At 54.1% G+C, this 18715-nt stretch overlaps 1 protein-coding gene across 4 annotated transcripts in view; it reads right to left on the reverse strand.

Moving 5' to 3' along the window:
- Positions 1–1244: 1244 nt before the first annotated feature.
- The window catches only part of LOC144935891 (phosphatidate phosphatase LPIN2-like), a 57925-nt gene continuing 40454 nt past the window's right edge, over positions 1245–18715 (reverse strand). For 3 of the 4 annotated variants that reach the window (XM_078862746.1, XM_078862748.1, XM_078862745.1), the window contains exons 5-21: positions 18123–18382; positions 16487–16594; positions 16141–16267; positions 14747–15329; positions 14523–14622; positions 13678–13910; positions 13066–13159; positions 11824–11893; positions 11167–11250; positions 9472–9557; positions 8725–8869; positions 7689–7837; positions 7380–7466; positions 6682–6834; positions 4796–4910; positions 4501–4604; positions 1245–3616 (exon numbers count right to left, since the gene is read on the reverse strand). In XM_078862746.1, the coding sequence (XP_078718872.1) occupies positions 3472–3616; positions 4501–4604; positions 4796–4910; positions 6682–6834; positions 7380–7466; positions 7689–7837; positions 8725–8869; positions 9472–9557; positions 11167–11250; positions 11824–11893; positions 13066–13159; positions 13678–13910; positions 14523–14622; positions 14747–15329; positions 16141–16267; positions 16487–16594; positions 18123–18382 (2643 nt within the window). In that variant the 3' untranslated portion in view covers positions 1245–3471. The remainder of the gene's footprint in view (positions 3617–4500; positions 4605–4795; positions 4911–6681; positions 6835–7379; positions 7467–7688; positions 7838–8724; positions 8870–9471; positions 9558–11166; positions 11251–11823; positions 11894–13065; positions 13160–13677; positions 13911–14522; positions 14623–14746; positions 15330–16140; positions 16268–16486; positions 16595–18122; positions 18383–18715) is intronic. The other variant, XM_078862747.1, reaches the window with a different exon arrangement.

The following is an 18715-nucleotide window of genomic DNA, read 5'->3' on the forward strand; positions in this document are numbered from 1 at the left end:
GCCAATTGTCCCGGTCACCCCTCCACCCGTATTGTGTCGCTCGGACGTCCACTTACAGGGCCCTCATGGATCAGTTCCTGTGGCATCCGCCGACACAAAGGGGATTGTGCGATGCCCTGCGAAACATCCGAATGGATTCTTCACTTCATGAACACAGCTCGCCGATAGCACAATCGCGATACAATTGGGGAAAAGGGGGACGATTGAATACATTTTTAAAAAATAAAAATAGGCAAGAGAGGTAAGGGGACGTCAATAAATGACGTCACGCACCTGGGGGGGGGGGGGTCAGACATTTGTGACGATGTGTGACGAGGGGGGGGGGGTTGAGAAATGTGACGTTAGATCAAAATGCGCAACTTTAAATAACTATAGACAACACGTTCTACTTAATGAAATATAATTTTTAATAAATGTTTTCTCCTCCAACATCAGAGTGCAGCGCCACATTAAATACGCACTACAATGACAATAGTTTAAAGCGATTTGAAGCACGTTTTATATTTTTTTTTGGGGGGGGGGGGGGGAGACAGAGCTTTGTGACGTCATATTTGAGGGGGGGTCTGACGTTTTGTGACGAGGGGGGGGGGGTCAAAAATCGTCAAAAATTGCGTGACGTCATTTATGGACGGCCCCTAAACACAACTGGATCATAATTTCTTTAGAACGCTTTTTGTGTTGAGTTTGTCCTTCCGACCGCACCTCCGATAAGCACGGTTGGCTACGTACGGTGCGAAAGAAGTTCAACGTCGACACACAGCTACTGTGGGGGACACGAGTGCCTTCATCAGCCACCACCGACTCGACAGCTGCCACTTTGCCCCACGAACTCCCCCCACTTCGCTCGCCTCCCAGCCGCAGGGGATCCGAAATGCCTCTGCCACACTTCTCACCCACACCACGACATGAGACCACATCGCCCCGATCCCTCCACTGGCTCAAGTTCCAATCCCGGATCAATGTCAAGATCGCACTCTGTAAAATACTCACCTTACTCTAATCCCCTCCACTCACTCTCCTACCTCTCCCCTCTCATCTCCTCCACGCACTCTCCTACCTCTCCCCTCTCATCTCACTCTACTCCACTCCACACACTCTCCTACCTCTCTCCTCTCATCTCACTCTAATCCCCTCCACTCACTCTCCTACCTCTCCCCTCTCATCTCCTCCACACACTCTCCTACCTCTCCCCTCTCATCTCACTCTACTCCACTCCACACTCTCCTACCTCTCTCCTCTCATCTCACTCTAATCCCCTCCACTCACTCTCCTACCTCTCCCCTCTCATCTCCTCCACGCACTCTCCTACCTCTCCCCTCTCATCTCACTCTACTCGCCTCCACTCACTCTCCTACCTCTCCCCTCTCATCTCCTCCACGCACTCTCCTACCTCTCCCCTCTCATCTCCTCCACGCACTCTCCTACCTCTCCCCTCTCATCTCACTCTACTCCCCTCCACTCACTCTCTTACCTCTCATCTCACTCTACTCCACTCCACACACTCTCCTACCTCTCCCCTCTCATCTCACTCTACTCCCCTCCACTCACTCTCCTACCTCTCCCCTCTCATCTCACTCTACTCCCCTCCACACTCGCTCCACTCCAGCAGCCAAGGCGTTCTGTCGAAGTTCCCGGTCAACCTCCGCTCAGTGGGAGGTCACTCTTTCTCCTCTGCTGCCCCCATCGCCTGGAACTCGCTACCCCCGCCGACCGTGCTGTCGACTTCCTGCCCTTGAAGTCCAGACTTGAGCCCTCCCTCATCTCCCCTCTGCCTCTCTCAACGTTGCTCTGCAGCGTCTCTAGCTACACGCACAGCAAATCTACGTTGATTGTCAAGTGAAGTGCACCGAATGCCACGGCCACTGATGGGAGGAGCCAATGAAAATGAGCACACGCTACATGGCTACAGAGCAGCCTTAAACTTTATTCGTGATATCATGGCACATTAATGATTATTTTAATACAGTATTTCCCTTTTTTCCCCATCTTTCACGGAAAGAATGTGGACATAATACAACTCTCAAGGTAGTTTTTGTTATTCACAATAGCTGTGTTTATATATACACCGTAGATAATGTGTATATATATACTACACGACCGATATATGGTTTGCAATTATGCACAAAGCACCCGATTCAAAGATCTGTGCGTGTGCCGGCTAAAGCGATTCGGCCTTCGGAGCGACGAATCCGGCACCACACACGAGCGCCGCTCCGCTCTTCGGCGGCCAACCACACGCCAAAGAAATCGGCGCGGTGCCCTCAACCACGCAGCAGCAGCAGCAGCGACGCCAGAGAGAATTAATCCGGCAGAGTTCACCTCCTCTCTCCGGGGAAGTTATCGGCAATAAGCACTTTGAGCACCGTAAACAACACGGGCGTGTGCCGCCGATTCTCTTCGATTCACATCTTGTCCACTCCCGTCGTGTCCCACCCGCCCGCCCTTGACTCGCATCGCTTCATGTGCAGGCGCAAGAGATTCCTCGGTGAGAGTGCGGCGGTCGTGAGGTCCCTGAGCCGGCGGTGTCTCGACCGGGGGGGGGGAAGAGGCGGCCGGGGTTTTAGAGAAACAGCTCTTCCACGGCGTCTTCCGGTCGCCGCGTAGTCTGGAAGGATGTCCGACGTTTCATTCCGTGTGGGTGGGGCGGGGGGGGGGGGTGCGCAACTCGAGATCGCGCGGCGTACGACGAAAATCCGCGCGGTCGGGGGTTAGCAAGCGAGTTCGTCTCGGTGTACACCGATTCTTGGCAGCGGCCGTCGCGCGGTTCCAGTCGTCGTAGGCCTCCGCGACCCGGCACCCCGGCTCAGAAGGTACGACGACGACAGCGAGCGTCGTCGCCGAACGCGAAGACTTAGAGCCGCGCGCGCGTCTCCCTTGCTCAGCGAGGCCACAACTGCACCGCAAGTGCCGCCTGAGCGACACCGCTGGGAGGAGGAGGAGGAACGCAGCAGCGCACGTACACGAAGCCTTCTCCCCGCCGCGGCGTCCGTCGCTCGGGTTCCAGCGGAAAACTCACGAGCGGAGTTCACATCGCGCAAAAGGGGTTTTAAGTCGTTGAGCAACATTCAGAGTACAACTGGTTTTATTACCCCCCCCCACCCACCCAGCCGCCCCCCATTTAAAACAAGACGGAAATCCAAGCGGCTGTGAAACCCACGTGTTCCGCAGAGGCAACAGGAAATTATTTTCGCCTTCCATATATTTTTTTTGTTCAACATTCTCTCCCCCCGACTCGCGAAAAGAGACAAAAGTCTCTTTTCAAAGTGCGACTTAGGCAGCTCTCATATCCGTCTGAGGCGGCGACAAGCCAGCTGTACACCACGTTCATCCTCCCGCTTTTCGCTTGGGTCCGGTCCGCTCCATGCCACTCTGCTCCACATCCCAGCCTCGTGCGGTGTTCCCATCTCCGCCCCTCCCTCCCCTCCTCCACAGAGGCCGCAATCCATCGGTCCCCGCCGGTCCGTCCGTCTGTCACAGCGGCTCGAGGTCGACGCTGGGCATCGGGCTGCGCCAGTAGGTGAACTGGCTGAACTCCTCCGAGCAGGGGAACGCCGCGGCACTTTCTCTCATCATCAGGGGGAACATGTGCTCCACCAGCTCGCTCAGCTTCACGTAGCTGTGGCCGCAGCACGCAGCAGCAGCGTCGCGTGGCAGGCACGGGGGAGGAGAGGAGGGACAACGTGCGGATGGAGGGAGAGGAGGAGGATTTGAGGGTGGGTGAACAGAATGAGATGGAGGGAGAGCGGAGGATGGGGAGAGAGAAACATTACACTCAGGTGCAATGCCACGTCTAGAAGCATTTTCTTCAAAGTAATTTCTCACTCGCGGTATTTAAATTAATTTAATTAAGTTAATATTCACAACCCACCACACCGTGCCACCGCACCACAATGTCTCTGTGTGCGACTGCACAGTCACGTTGTAAACCTAAGCTGTGCAGCGGATGCGATAAGCTAGGGGGCAACGCTCAACCCCCCGTACAGATGGACACAGATGGCGATTAGTCCACTCGTCGTAGCGCCTTTCGCTGGCGAGCCAGGGTACAGCTCGACTCCTCGCCGCCCACGCCAAGGGAGTTCCACACCATCTCTGCGGTGATCCAACAAGCCTAGCTGCTGCCTCTACAGTGCTGGACCATAGAGCGTCACCACCACCGCCAGGCAGTGTACACTGGTGTGTACGCTGGTGTGTAGGTTGGTGTGTATGTTGGTGTGTATGCTGGTGTGTATGTTGGTGTGTACGTTGGTGTGTACGCTGGTGTGTATGTTGGTGTGTAGGTTGGTGTGTATGTTGGTGTGTATGTTGGTGGGTACGCTGGTGTGTACGTTGGTGTGTACGTTGGTGTGTACGCTGGTGTGTAGGCTGGTGTGTATGTTGGTGTGTATGTTGGTGGGTACGCTGGTGTGTACGTTGGTGCGTACGCTGGTGTGTACGCTGGTGTGTACGCTGGTGTGTACGCTGGTGTGTACGTGCGTGCGTACGAGTGCTGGCGTCACTCACGAGGACTTGCAGCTCTTGGTCGGCTCCTGGATGAGCTCCCCGCGTGGGTTCACGGTGAAGATGCGGCTCTCCTGAACCCCCACCTGCCTGTAGGCGTACACATCCTGCCGCCCGACGAGACGGCGTCAGCACCACGGCCTGCACCAAGCACCCGCAACTCAACTCTCGCGTAGACTTACACAGGATTCGCAGGCTTGCATCGGACCAATTAGATTTACGTGGCGTTCATCGACTGTGTCAGTTGCACGCGCACGGCTCGGAGCGCTGTCACGCTGCACTTTAGGCGAGTCCTTACATTGGGGCGGTTTCCGAAGGCGGCGTAGAACGGTTGCGAGTTGGCAGGGAAAAGTCGTCCGATGTCACTCAGACACGCGATCTTGAACTTCTCCGGCTTCTTCTCGATCACCTCCCTGTTGTGGACGACGGAAGCACTTTAGGTCGTTATCGGACCGCTCTACAGCGCGGTCACTCTCCCTCCCGGGCGTCCATTCATCCGCTCCATAACCGCGTGCCGGGCGCCGCATTTTGGCAGTGGCTGCCGGAGGAGGAACGCTGCGAGATGTTGTTCAGTAATAATTGGGTCGAGGCTCAAAAGAAAGCCGTCCCTTGGTGTGGACCAATCAGTTTCAAGGACAATGCATATATTATCATAGTGTGTTTTTGTTTGCATTTTGACTGCAAGTATTGTGGTTAATGCAGACATGAATCCTCGTGAAAAGTTTTCAGTTTTGTTGCCAGAAAAAAAGAGACCTGATGAGTCTGGCACATCGCAGGCGATTTAGTGATGGGCTGGTAGATACACAACCAGATGAAAATTAAGATAATAGTACGATCCACGTTTATATTTACGAGGAACAGCTGCATTGTGGGAGGGAATGGGAATGCGCAGATGATGTAAATGTAAATCCACGACGCCTTACAACGTCCGGGTCGCAACCGACCGCCCCCCCCTCCCGCACCTCCCCCCCCCCCCTGCCAACTAGCCCCCCCCCCTCTCCCCCACCAGAGGAAGCTACTGAACCAACCAACGATGACCGAATTCTCAAGTTCCGGCCGAATCCACAAATCCCGGTCTCAATCGTAGCACGCAAACTGAATAATTTAATGCGCGCGGTTGGCTACGTACAGGTGCGAAAGAAGATTCGACATACACACACATAGATACGACGCTAAAAGAAGACCTGCTCTTGGGCTCAATTATCTATTTGCTGTACGTGCATAGTTACTGTCGGAGTAAACGCTGAGTGAGTCCTCACAAGCAACCCACACCAAGCAGTACACATGTCTGTACTGCCACCTGCTGGTCGCTCCTGAATGTTTGCCTCGACGCACAGAGCCGCGGGGAAAAGAAGATTGGGAGAGAACCTTGGAGAAAATCTCCCACCCACGATCCCACTCTCTGTGCTGCAATCACCTGACCACCTAACATCTCAAGTGTGTGTTGGGAGCCTTGCGAACCCCGTTACCATCCCCTTAGCTCCAAAACAGCACATCACAGGTGCGCTACTAGTCGTGGTACGATAGGTACTAGTAGTAGTGGTATTATAGGTAATACTATTAAGTGTATTATAGGTAGTACTACTAGTAATAGTATTATAGGTACTAGTAGTAGTGGTATTATAGGTACTAGTAATAGCATGGGTATTATAGGTACTAGTAATAGCATGGGAATTATAGGTACTAGTGGTAGGCATGTTATTAAAGGGACTCGTCATAGTAGTAGGAGTGGTATTATAGGTACGAGTAGTAATAGCAGTTTCGATTTAAAGCTTTCGTGACTGCAGGGATTCATCTTCTTGGTTCTTTCGGTAAAGTCACGTAGAAGGGAAATAATAAAATAATAAAAAAACATCATAAAATAATTCTCACGACGTTTCGGCCACAACGCAAGCAATTCTCACGGCGAAACGTAGTGAGAATTATTTAATTATGTTTTATTTTTATTATTTTATTATTTCCCTTCTACGTGACTTTATAGTAATAGCAGTATCACTATAGGCACTAGTAGTAGTATTATAGGTACGAGTAGTAGTGGTATTATAGGTACCAGTAATTAGCATGGGTATTATAGGTACGAGTAGTAATAGCAGCATTACTATAGGCACAAGTAGTAGCATTAAAGATACTCGTCATAGGCACTCGTAGAAGTAGTCGTACTAGCATAGGTAGGAGACGGCATACCTGTGGAAGGCTCTGAAGAGGCTGCTGGGAGAGAGCAGCAGTGGGCCCTTGGGCAGCATCACGCCCTGCTCGTTCACCCACTCGAGGTAGCTGCGGGTCAGGTCCGCCATGCCGATAGCACGCGCCGAGCAGTACAGGAACTTGTAACCGTTCCTGAGGGCAACGCGCGCGTGCGCACGCAAGACGGAGATCATCCTCCCGCACGCGCAGCCTTTAACGGGCCGCCGGGGCAAGCGCTGTTCAGCGAGGAGGGCCTACACGCAGGCCTGCTTGGCACACGAGGAGGTGGTGTGGCCGGCGCCACGCCCGGCCGGCTTTGTCCCACCAAGTGCTAATGTTTAGACACCACACCGGGTACTGGTATTATTATGGCCAAGTCGACCTAGGAGAGGCCTAGGACCGGTTCTGATATTCGGCAATGTTATTGGTCGCGAGCGGGAATCGAACTCTGGTCGCCGGGTTCGTAGCGCGCAACAACCGCCGATCGCCACTAATTGACGGTGACATCATCCCAGCGCTTGTGCCACGCTAGGTACACTTTTGAGGCCATATGAAATGTCATCACGTAACAGACCCAGGTGCCATGGCGTGACTCAAAGAGATGACTGGCAGATGCAACAACTGTGCTCCCCACCACACACACACAAGCAAACAATACACAAACGGGCGAGGATACGCGTCAAACGGGAGAGACTCACTCGTGGATTTTGTGGTAGAGCCTGGCGATGCCCTCGTGCGTCCAGTCCTTGCCAAACTGCGGCAAGATGTGGCCCAGCGTGTCCGACCTACGGGACGCGCAAACATTCATCATTTGTCAAGAAGCGTTTCCCTATTCACCTCCAGCAATCACGTGGTTGACCGACATCGCCGATTAAAAATAATCACGGCGTCACGAGACGCGGCATGCACGCCCGGCGAACGCGGTCGTCGTCAAGGGGGTCAGAGTTCAGGGGGGAGTGGCGGAGGGAGGGAGGGGCCCGAACGTCGGCCGAGCGGTGTGCGCGCACTTGGTGATGGTGCCGTCGATGTCGGATATGATGACGCGGTCGTTCCAGTTCCACAGGTAGATGGTGCCCTCGCAGCGCGTCGTGCCCTGGAACTGCGTCGTGATGCTGAACGTCGCGCTGTTGGGTCCCTCACGGAGGTTCAGCCTCGCCTGCTCGCCCACGAAGGGGGGAAACGTCGTGTTGGACGTACGTACGTACGTATGCATGCTGAACTTCTTTCGGAACCGTACGTGGCCAACCGTGCGAATCGGAGGCGGTGATGTAATGCTGTGATGGTATTACGCTGTAATGGCATGACGCTGGGCTGGCGCGATCGTGTGATGATGACAATGTGATGCTGGGATGGTTATGACGCTGCAGTGGTGCGATCGGAGGCACGTTGGTTTCGATTCCCCAGCGATCAAACTCCACCGCTGAGAATCAACAACGGCGGTTCGTCACGTGGCGATCACGGTGGCAGGGAAATTGCATGGACTACCGGGGAATGCGTTCTGGCTTCCTGGATCTCGAGTCCTGAAGATGCTCGGCACGAGTTTCAAGTGAAATGTGGCGCATCTCATCGCTGGTAAATTTAGCGAGGAATTGTCTCAGTCACCCCTCCACCCGTAATGTGTAGATCGGACGTCCACTTACAGAGCTCTCAAAGAGCGGATCCTGTGACATCCGCTAACAGAAAGGGATTGTGCGATGCCCTGAGAAATATCCGAATGGATTCTTCGCTTCATGACAACACAGGATGCCGACAGCATAATCGCCATAAAATTGGGGAAAAGGGGGACGATTGTATAATAACATTTTTTTTTTTAATGGCAAGGGAGGTAAACAAAACTGGACCGTAATTTCTTTAAAACACTTTTTGTGTTTAGTTTGTTGTCCTTCCCACCACACCTCCGATTAGCACGGTTGGATACGTACGGTGCGAAAGAAGAACACACATATAGTGCAGTTATTGAATTGTACATTCGGCCTCTGCCCAAATCTGTGATAACCCTCAAATGCTTTCACGATGGCCCTCCTAATGAGGGTGGGCACGTACTATCTGCTCCGACGAGAGACGCAGAGACTTCTTGAAGGAAATGCAGGTCAAGGCCTCCTCCAGCGAGTCGGGCACCACCACCCGCTTGGCGTCGCACTCCACTAGTGCCAGCGGCTCGGCAGAGATCACCACCTCATCCAACAGCCTGCAGGGCAGCAGGGGCAGCAGGGGCAGCAGCAGCACGGGCAGCAGCAGCAGTGTCAGCAACAGCAGCAGTGTCAACAACTAGAGAGAGGAGTGCATTTTATCAAAATGGAAAGACGGAGTGTGGTGGTTCCACGAGGACTGGAGTTTGGGAAAAGCAAAACCCTGGACGAGGGGCAGCAAAAGACCTCGCCGGTCTCCGCAAGCTTCCCCGTCGCACGAAGCTAAACTCACAATTTACGCGGCGGGCTGATTCGTGGGAACGCCATGCGCGATGACGTGGGCGCCACGAATCGGCGTTCATGATGACTCGAGAACGAACGAGCCCTGAATCTAATCAGTGCGACGTGGAAATGACCTGCGACCGCCCCCCAATGTCAATTTCCTGCCAGCCAGCGGGCGGCATTTTTTATTTGAGAGTCAACAAAACGGCCGCTCAAAGTTCACGTGCGCATCCCACGTGCGCAACACCCCCCCGCCCCCCCACCGCCGCCCCCTCTTCGTTACGCAACGGATCACGAAGCCGCGAGCGTCCCAAGGCTTTATCGAGCGGGCAGATAACAACGCGGCGGGCGGAAACCGGCAAAGAGACCCCCCCCCCACCTGCTGCCAGCGTCCACCTTCTCGACTGGCGTCGGCGAATCCGGCGAAACGTTCCCATTGGCTGCCGTCCCGCCGGCCTTGATTTCCTGCGGCACGGCGAACAGCCCGGGGGGGGGGGGGGGGAGGCGAGGGTTAGAGGTGCAGCCCCGCAACGTCTCGCCCACGCGCCACGCACTGGAAAGAAGGGGCCTCCCTCCTCCACCAGCGGTGTTCTTTACTCTTTTTCAGAGGGGAGGAGGGAGGGCCTCCACTGTCGGCGATAAAACATCGTCAGTATATTTACTACACAGGCTGCTTAAAAAAAATGTTAACACTATCTAAAAACTATCGTTCTTAATGGAAAAAGAACGGATAATGATTGATACACTGTAACATGATAACAAACGTGATGTTAATAGCTTCAAAAAATCAAAGAGTCTCCACTTGTTCGCCATCATTGTCAACACATGCCCTGGAATCTTCTCCAGGTGGTCTCCAGAGCCCGGAGGCACATTTCTTGTGGTGTTGTTGCACATTATCAGAAGTGTTAACATTTTTTTGAAGCGCCCCGTACTGCATCTGTTTGCCAGGTAAGGCCCCACTGAGCTATGTAGCTCTTTTTCAGAAGCGACCTGGCCACGAATGATAGCGAAACGAAGTGGCTTGTCGCGTGGAAATTTATAGCGGCCAAACACACAACTTAAAATATACAGCAGCAGGCATCAGGATCAAACCCACGACCTCCAGTATACCAGGCGAGGTAGCTAACATCTCTCCAACGTGGCCGCCACACATTTGAAACCATTGGGGTTTGACAGCAGCACGACAATTATGATGATGGGGGGTGTTTTCACTTTGTATATCGTCAAGGGGCAGCTCGTCTGGGGCCGCACTAAAGGCCACCAAAGGGCCGACCAAGTGACCCGCGGGCCTTGCAATGAAGGTTGGTCTAAGAGAGCCCCTCACGAGGACATCGCTGTGGCCTGCTCGTGCACACTGGCCACAACGTCTCGGAAGAGATGGGAGCAACCCCATTCGTGCCGCTGGGCGGGCAGAGGCGGTGGGATTTTAAGAAACTCGCCCCATTGTTTCAACTGCCGCGCCGGGAGATTGAACCAGCGACCGCTGGGTTGCGAGTGACCACGGCCACCGCGGCGACAACCTGAATGACACGAGGGGGCGGGAGGTAGCGATCTAACGAGGAAGTGGTCGGGCGGCTGGTTTATTTTTAGCAGTTCCTAACTCGCGCGGAGATAAGACTGGGGTGTCCATGTGACCGCAAAATTGTCGCCAATGTGTCTATGCATGCTGAGCTTCTTTCGCACCGTACGTAGCCAACCGCGCTAATCGGAGGTGCGGGGGAAGGACAACAAACTGAACAGAAAAATTCAGTCAAGGAAAGCAAAACTGAGACGTTCAAAAAGCAACATGGACAAGACGGCTACGCAGGCAACCAACACACGCGTGCACGCACGAACGCACGCGCGACCGTAGCCCACCCTGCCTTTGTTTTTCCTCCCTCCGTAATTTTCTTTTACCCGGACCAACCACTCCCGCTTACCCAATACCCCACTACCCCCCCACCCCCCCTCCAAGACGATAACCGCGATTGTCCTCCAGGTGCTCAAAGACCATCGTCCGTCCCATTGAGCCACACGAGTGCCCACGGCAACCAACACACGCGTGCACGCACGACCGCGTGCGCGAACCCCCCACCGTGGTGTCCTTCCGGCTCCAGAACCACCACCCACGTCCGGGCTTCTTGGGCATCTTGTCCTTGACCAGCTTGTCCACGGTGGTCTGCGCGCCACACAAAACGCCGCCTCCGTCAACGCCGGCAACAACGGATGCTGCTGCTGCCGCCACCGCCGTCGCCTGTGCCGACTGAGGCCTCTCTCTCCCTCTCTCTCGCAGAGCGCCGACGGCCATCAAAGGAAACTAACGCCGAAAGGAAGCGAACCCGAACCCCCTTGATCTCTTTTCCACCCCCGACCAACTGACATTCGATCGCACTCCTAGGCCCGGTAATGGGCAGCAGTGGATTGATCATTGCTGGCCCGATGCTGATGATGTAAACTCATTTCTTTAAAACTGCTTTATGTTTTTAGTTTGTTGTCCTTCCCCCGTACCTCCAATTAGCGTGCGAAAGAAGTTCGAGATACATACATGATGACGAATAAATACTAATGTACTGAAAGCATCGACTTCTTCGTCATGATCATCATCATCAATGTCATCGAAGTACCAAGGTCTTTAATTGCCAAAACAGCTCGTTCAAACAGCACAACGTCATTTAGTTTTGTCGATGAACAAACCGCTCCCCCCCCCACTGCACACGATCTTAGAGATGTACACGAGGGGCAGAGGAAATACCTTGGGCAGGCCTTTGTGAAACGCCTGCATCGCCAGGATCATGGGTGCTGCCACTGCCCAGTTGTAATACCTGCACGGGGACAAGAACATCCGCTCAGGATCGGAAGGTCGCCAGTTCAAAATCGCGGTTGGCAAGCGGACCCAGTCCACAGTGAGATAAAAAAATTGTTTAGTTTTATTTGTATATTTTTTTGTTTTAAGCGATTCGTTTACCTTCCCTATACTTTTCACTCCTGTCGCGTGTTTTGTATTGTTTGTTGTTGTAACGTTCTGACCCGCCCACTACTGGACATGTGAAAAAAGAGCTTTACGACGGCTCATCAGATTCCTCCGGTATAAATATTCCGATTCTGATCATCCTTCCGAGTTCGATAAAACGGGAACAACTTTGTTGCCATTTCAGTTGCCATGCGCTTGTCCGATGGGCTGACTCCCCGCCGCCCCCCGCGCCCCCCACCCAGCCATAGGAAAGAATTCGGGGGGCGATGGCAGTGAGCAAGACTCGAGTGCCAACTCGCGGACACGTTCACCCTGGGCTCGCCTCGTGCTGCCCGTCGGCCGTGGGGCCTGCGAGGGAGGGGGCCCCGAGCCGCTCACGCCAATCACGGCTCCCGCCCGGGGGTCGCCCGCTGACCACGAGCGCCCGTCGGCGGGCGCTGACGAGATGACACCTAATCGATGGGCTCTGAAGTGATTTATTGAAAGGGGCTCAGGCGAGGCGTACGAGGGGCTGCCGTAAGGGCGGGCGACGCCGGCTCCCTCAAACGCTCCTCGTCACGAGTGAATTACGCGGCACTTTGAGACGAGTGTTAATCGCATTCCAGCATATTGAGAAATCTTCTTGGTTCTTTCGGTAAAGTCACGTAGAAGGGAAGTAATAAAATAAAAATATTATATTATTATATAATTGTATTATATTATTTTATTATATTATTTTATTATGTTTTATTTTAATTATTTTATTACTTCCCTTCTACGTGACTTTACCGAAAGAACCAAGAAGATGAATCCCTGCAGTCACGAAAGCTTTCAATCGAAATATTGAGAAATATTGTTACCACCTCCACCCGCCTCGCTACCTCCCCCCCCACCACCACCACCACTACCACGCCCCCCTCCCGCCGCCGCCCACCATGAAATTGCGATTGTGCCACTTGCACCGCAAGATGACGATTCCATTCAGGGAGAGGCATCGCGCTCGCTCGACCGAGGAACACCCCGCGCCGTCCACGCATCTCTCACTTGTTCTGTATTCTGATGACGAGGTTGGGGTCGTCCAGGAGGGCCGGGTTTTGGGTGAGGTCCGTGTACTGGATCACCCGCTCTTGGAACTTCTCTGTCGCGAGGATGAGGTTGGGTTTTGCGAAAGATAACGACGATAACAACAAACAAAAAATCAGAGGCTATTAAACGATGCCCATGTCACAAAATAGACCAGCGTCCCAGTGGACTCTGGCCTGTTCGTGGTCACACTGGGACCTACGTAATGTACAAGTGTGCAAGGATGGTACGATCTTCGCGAGTTTTGCGCACAATACACAAGTTATTACATACTATCATTAATAGTGCGATTCACATGCTAGGTGCATTACACATATGCATGTATGTGTGTTGAACTTCTTTTGCACCGTACGCAGCCAACCGTGCTAACCGTAGGTGCGGGGGAAGGACAACAAACAAAACATAAAAGAGCAGTGGTTGGCTACGTCACGGTGCAAAGGAAGTTCCACACACACAAACACATATATATATAATTAACCTCCACGGGCCCCAGCGGTACCGGTAGGCGGCCAGCTGACAAGAACAGCTGTCGCGCGGCTATAACGGGCAACGCGGGCGGGCGGGCATCCGTACCTTCGGACACCTCGGCGTTGTGGCACAGCCCCCCGCACAGCGAGAGGCCCACGGACAGGGCGTCCGAGTCGGAGTCGAACTGGCACTCCGTGCCGCTGTCAACGGCGCCGCCACCGCCGCCGCCGCCAACGCCAACGGCGGTGGTGGCGGTGGAGGGGGGCGAGGGGCGGTCGGAGCGCTCGCTTCTCGCGTCCGACCCGCTGACGCTCCAGCGCCGGCCCAGCTCTCCCTCCCTGGGAGACGGTGGGCAGGAAGAGCGGCGGGCGTGGTTTCAGTTTCAGTTTTATTTATTAGGTAGAGCCCTGTGAGCCATGCGGCTCTTGACTCGGGTGCAACCGCAACAAACAAAGACATGAAGAGAAAAATCCAGGAAAAAACAGCAAAGTCTTCCAGAAAAAAGCACCGCATATCAACGCTGCGTGCAAAAATGCCAGTGGGATGCAAGTCAAACAATAACAATCCTGAGACAATTTAGATTAGAGTTATCAGGCTAACTCTGTACTTCAACAAACAAACACGGCTAAACCATACGTTTTCGAAATCACCAAAATAAAGTTATAAAAACAATGTAACAGTGATCATAGGAACTGTGATTCAAATTTAACAATAAACGACATACATAACATGGCGGGGGGGGGTGTGCAAGGGTGGAGAGGGGTTGGGAGGAGTTACAAAGTATGGTGATCGGAGGGGAGGGAAGGAGGAGGTGGGGACCGGTAGGGTGGTGATAGGTAGCGAGAGTCGCGAGAGTCATCACAACAACAACACCAATTGCGAAATTACAAAAAAAAAAACACAAACACACGATGTGCAAAAGGTGGCAACGCATCACGAGTGGCACTAACCTCTTTGGGAAGTAGAGTTTGGCGACCTCGGGGTCAAGGGCGGTGAGGTCGTCGAGGTAGATGTCCGAGGGGCCCTGGTGTCTGCTCCGCTTGGAGGCGTCTGCACATGGGTGGGTGGCAGCAGCGCTCGATCATCGTTACGGTCACAGCGGCGTCGTCAGTCGACGCCCTTCACTGCGGCCCTCCCCGCGGGCTCCCACGAGCGCTAGTGAAATGAGGCTCACCTTTCTTCTTCGACGACGACCCATTTTGGTCTCCGTCTTTCGCAGAAGACGGAGCCTTGGGCTCCTGGCAGGAGGCGGCGGCCGCTGCGGCAGGCGGAACGACGCTTTCAACAGATTCGCACGCGGGTGACTTGCCTCCCGCTGTCGCCTTCGCGTCGTCCGTCGACGTCACGGGCGCCGTGGGGGGCACCGTCGACGTCGCAGGCGCGATGGGCGCCGTGGGTGCTGTGGGTTCCGTGGGTGCCGTGGGCTCTGCGGGCATCATGGGCTCCGCGGGGGGCGCCGTGGCGGGAATCTCCGTGCGACCGTCGTCGTTGTCGTCCTCCCGGCCGTCCATCCCGTCCTCCTCCTCCTCCTCGTCGTCGTCCTCGTCGTCGGCGGGCAGGGGAGAGGCGCAGGAGGCATGGGCCGGAGACTCGGAGCCCGAGGCCACGTGGCTCAGGTCGTCGGAGCCGACGAGGCCCGAGTCGCCGGGGTCGGAGGGGCACGGCGATGGGGAGTCGGCGGGGGAGGAGCGCTCGCCCGCCGGCACATCGACGGACGCCGCCGGTGGCGAGTCCACCGACTTCTCGCTCTTCTTGTACTGCCGAGGTCGCACAGCGTGGCGGGGGAAAACACAACGAGCAAAGGTTGTTTTTTTCTTTTCGAGGGTCGACGGCTAATACTAAAAACTTTTTTTTTTTAACCAGGTAAGGCGCACAGAGCTATGTAAGCTCTTTTTCAGACGCAACCTGGCCTCAATGGATAGCTCAACAAAAAGCGGGTTATCATCACGTGGACATTTATAGCAGCCAAGCACTCTAAATGCACGGTGATTCTGAATGTGGAGGAAAAAACTGGAGGACCCGGAGAAACATCCACGCGACCATGGGGTGAGAGACACCGGAAACTCCAAATATACAACAGGCTTCAGGGTCGGAATCGAACCCACAACCCCCTGCATACGAGGCGACGCAGTGAAGCTCAGGGTAGAACCCGAGGCAGCAGCGCCACTCAAAATCTGCTTCGGACATCAAAGGTCTCGAATTGTTACAGCCTCACGTCACTATACACTGCACTACAATACACTATACACTGCACTACAATATACTACACTACAATACACTATACACTGCACTACAATATACTACACTACAATACACTATACTGTTACAGCCTCATGTCAGTGCTCTGCTATCGCCCCATCGGTGTGGAACTCTCTCGAATCCCTTTGCACATCAGCAACATCGAATGCACCCCAAAGGCCTCCTCTATCGGTCTGGGTCAGGCTTTCGAGCAGCCCTCGGCTTGGCTCCGTGCCTCCGAGTTGTTGAATTGCCTGCAACATCTGGCGCATTATAAATGTCATCATTATTCAGAGGCGTCGTCGATCAATCGTTGCAGCACCACGTTACCTTCGCGGCCTCTGGGAACTCGCCCCAAGTCCACTGCATGGGCAGCTCCGGGCGCATGGCGGCCTCCGAGGGCCGAGTCACCAGCTCCGAGTCGCTCTTCGGCGACGGCGGTCGGCACTCGTCGGGGCTGGAGGAACGGGGCGAGGCGGAAGGGGGGGGGGGGGGAACGCAAGTCAACAAAGCGCGTTCCAAACACGGGCATGTTTGACTTGAGATGAGATGCAGCGACGCTAAGGGGCCTCCGAGTTGCAAGGGGGCATTCAAGCGCCGCGTAAACACAGAGATGATCATCGTGATAATAATTTATCAGCGTTGTCGAGCGGGTAGGACAAACAGCAGTGCTGACCCCACGGTTGTGCTCCACTCGCCGTCGGAGAAGGGGTGGATGGTGTCGCTGGAGTACGACGCGGCCACCGTGGTCACTTCCGGCCTGGACACCTCCAGGCTCGTCGGCCTGACACGCAGGCCCAAACAGAAGACGGTGAGAATTCACCTTACGAACGTCAGTCCCCCGAGCAGCGCCGATGCGCTTCTTAAAATCGATTTCGGCGTCGGGCCAAGTGACGGTCTCGGCCGAGTATCTGTCGCCAAGCCCCTCAACCGCCCCGACACACAGCCAAGACAAAAACGAAACCGTCGCCACGCCGCGACGAGCGCTTAACGCTTTGACCTCTGACACCCAACACAAATTCAGGAAGCCATTCCGACTTTTTGGATCTTCCTAACGACGCTTTGGCGTCCTTCGGCCGAAACAACAATCGGAATCGGAAGTTTATTTAGCGAGGGAAGCCCACTGAGAGCTGAGAGGCTCTTCTTCAAGGGTGGATCGGCCGGCAGACAACACGAAACAATAAATCGGCGGGTCGTTAAACGCTCGTGCGCGTGAAGATTTAATTAAGTTTGGCTCATGTCAGTTGGTGGTGGTGGTGGTGGTGGAGGCTTTTGCGACAGAAATTTGGGCAGATAATCGCACGGGCTAGTCCAAAAAAAAGACAATTACAATTTGTAATACTTGCTGGCAAAATGTATGCGTTTAGTGTTAAATATAGTCAGAATGTCACATTTCATACTTAGTCTCAGCACTAGTCAAAGACAACCCTGTGCAACTTTAATCGAGGCTTGATTGAGGGGGATTCACATTCAGTTACAAACCCTTAGGGATCCAAAGGTTGCTTTAGTGAGCATCTCAGTAATTTGGTGAGAATTTTGTTTACTTTTAATCGACAAAATGTTCTTCTTTTGTAGACGGGGGGAAGGGGACCAATACAAACTCGATCTTTTTTAATGTTTTTACATCGTGCCCCAGAAGATCAACAACACCGCAAACGCGCACGTTCACACCAAAGCACACGTGTGGGCTTTTTGACAATAATCTCATAAGCTCGAATATACACTCCTAGGGTTGACATCTTCCCCTCGATGACCCCCAAGAACATGCGGCGGTCATAGGCGGCCGTTTTGGCAGCCAAGGTGCCTACTATAAATTCTCCCTCGTAAGCACCTCGAGCAGTTAATCCCTGGCATCACACACATGCATATGTAAAAATAAAACTATTAACTATTTTTATTTTACCAGGTAAGGCCCACTGAGCTATACAGCTCTTTTTCAGAAGCGATAGCTCAACAAAGCGGGTAATCGTGTATACATTTACAGCAGCAGTAAAATATTGTAAAACCAATGTTTCTAAATGTGGAGAAAAAAACTGTAGGACTGGGAGAAACATCCACGCGACCACGGGAAGAACAATGCAACCTCCAAATATCCAGGCGTCAAAGTTCGGGATCGAACCCACGACCTCCCGTATACCACGCGAGACAGTTAACATATCGCCACCGTGGCGCCCATTAATCCGATGTTAATTCAGGCGCTCGCTACATCCAGAGCTGGGTTTATCCCGATTGTACAAAATCGATTACTCGACGCGATCATCGCAAGTTCTAGACACAGGTAAGACCCTGTTCTCCAAGGTCGCGCGGCCCACCTCTGAGCGATCTGCCTCGGGGCCTCCTCATCGGTGCTCATCTCGATCTCGAAGATCTCCCCGTCGGACGGCTGCTGCTCGCCAAGCTTTTTCATCTGCCCCCCCATCTCCGACCGCTTCCGCCGCTTCCTCCTCCTCTTGGGGGCCGAGCCGGGCGGCGCCGCGAAGCCGGAGACGGAGCCGGATCCTGGATCGGCCAGCGGGAGACACGGGGAGGGAGGAAGTTCCGCCCCCTCGCGGTCGGCACCTTCACCGGCGGCCTGCCGGGGAAACAGCAGCAGCAGCGAGGACAACGATGGACACCGCGATCACGACCCTCTTCTTCTCCCGTGGACAGGAATCCAACTCACAGTCGCAGATCACGACTACGCTACCGCTATCCCCACACGTACACACACACACAGACAAACAACAAAGACAGCAAAGACACCCCCCACCCCTCCTCCCCCCGAAAGCCTGTAACAGACTGTTGGGGCGAGTGCTGTTAGCGAGCACCTATGAAGGCTGGCACGGCACATGGGGTGGGTGGCCAGCACAACGCCCGACCGCCTTTGTCTCCCCAGTGGTGAGGTTTACTATACACTGCCCCAGGT

This window comes from Lampetra fluviatilis, chromosome 14, assembly GCF_964198595.1.
Source record: "Lampetra fluviatilis chromosome 14, kcLamFluv1.1, whole genome shotgun sequence".
NCBI lineage: Eukaryota > Metazoa > Chordata > Hyperoartia > Petromyzontiformes > Petromyzontidae > Lampetra > Lampetra fluviatilis.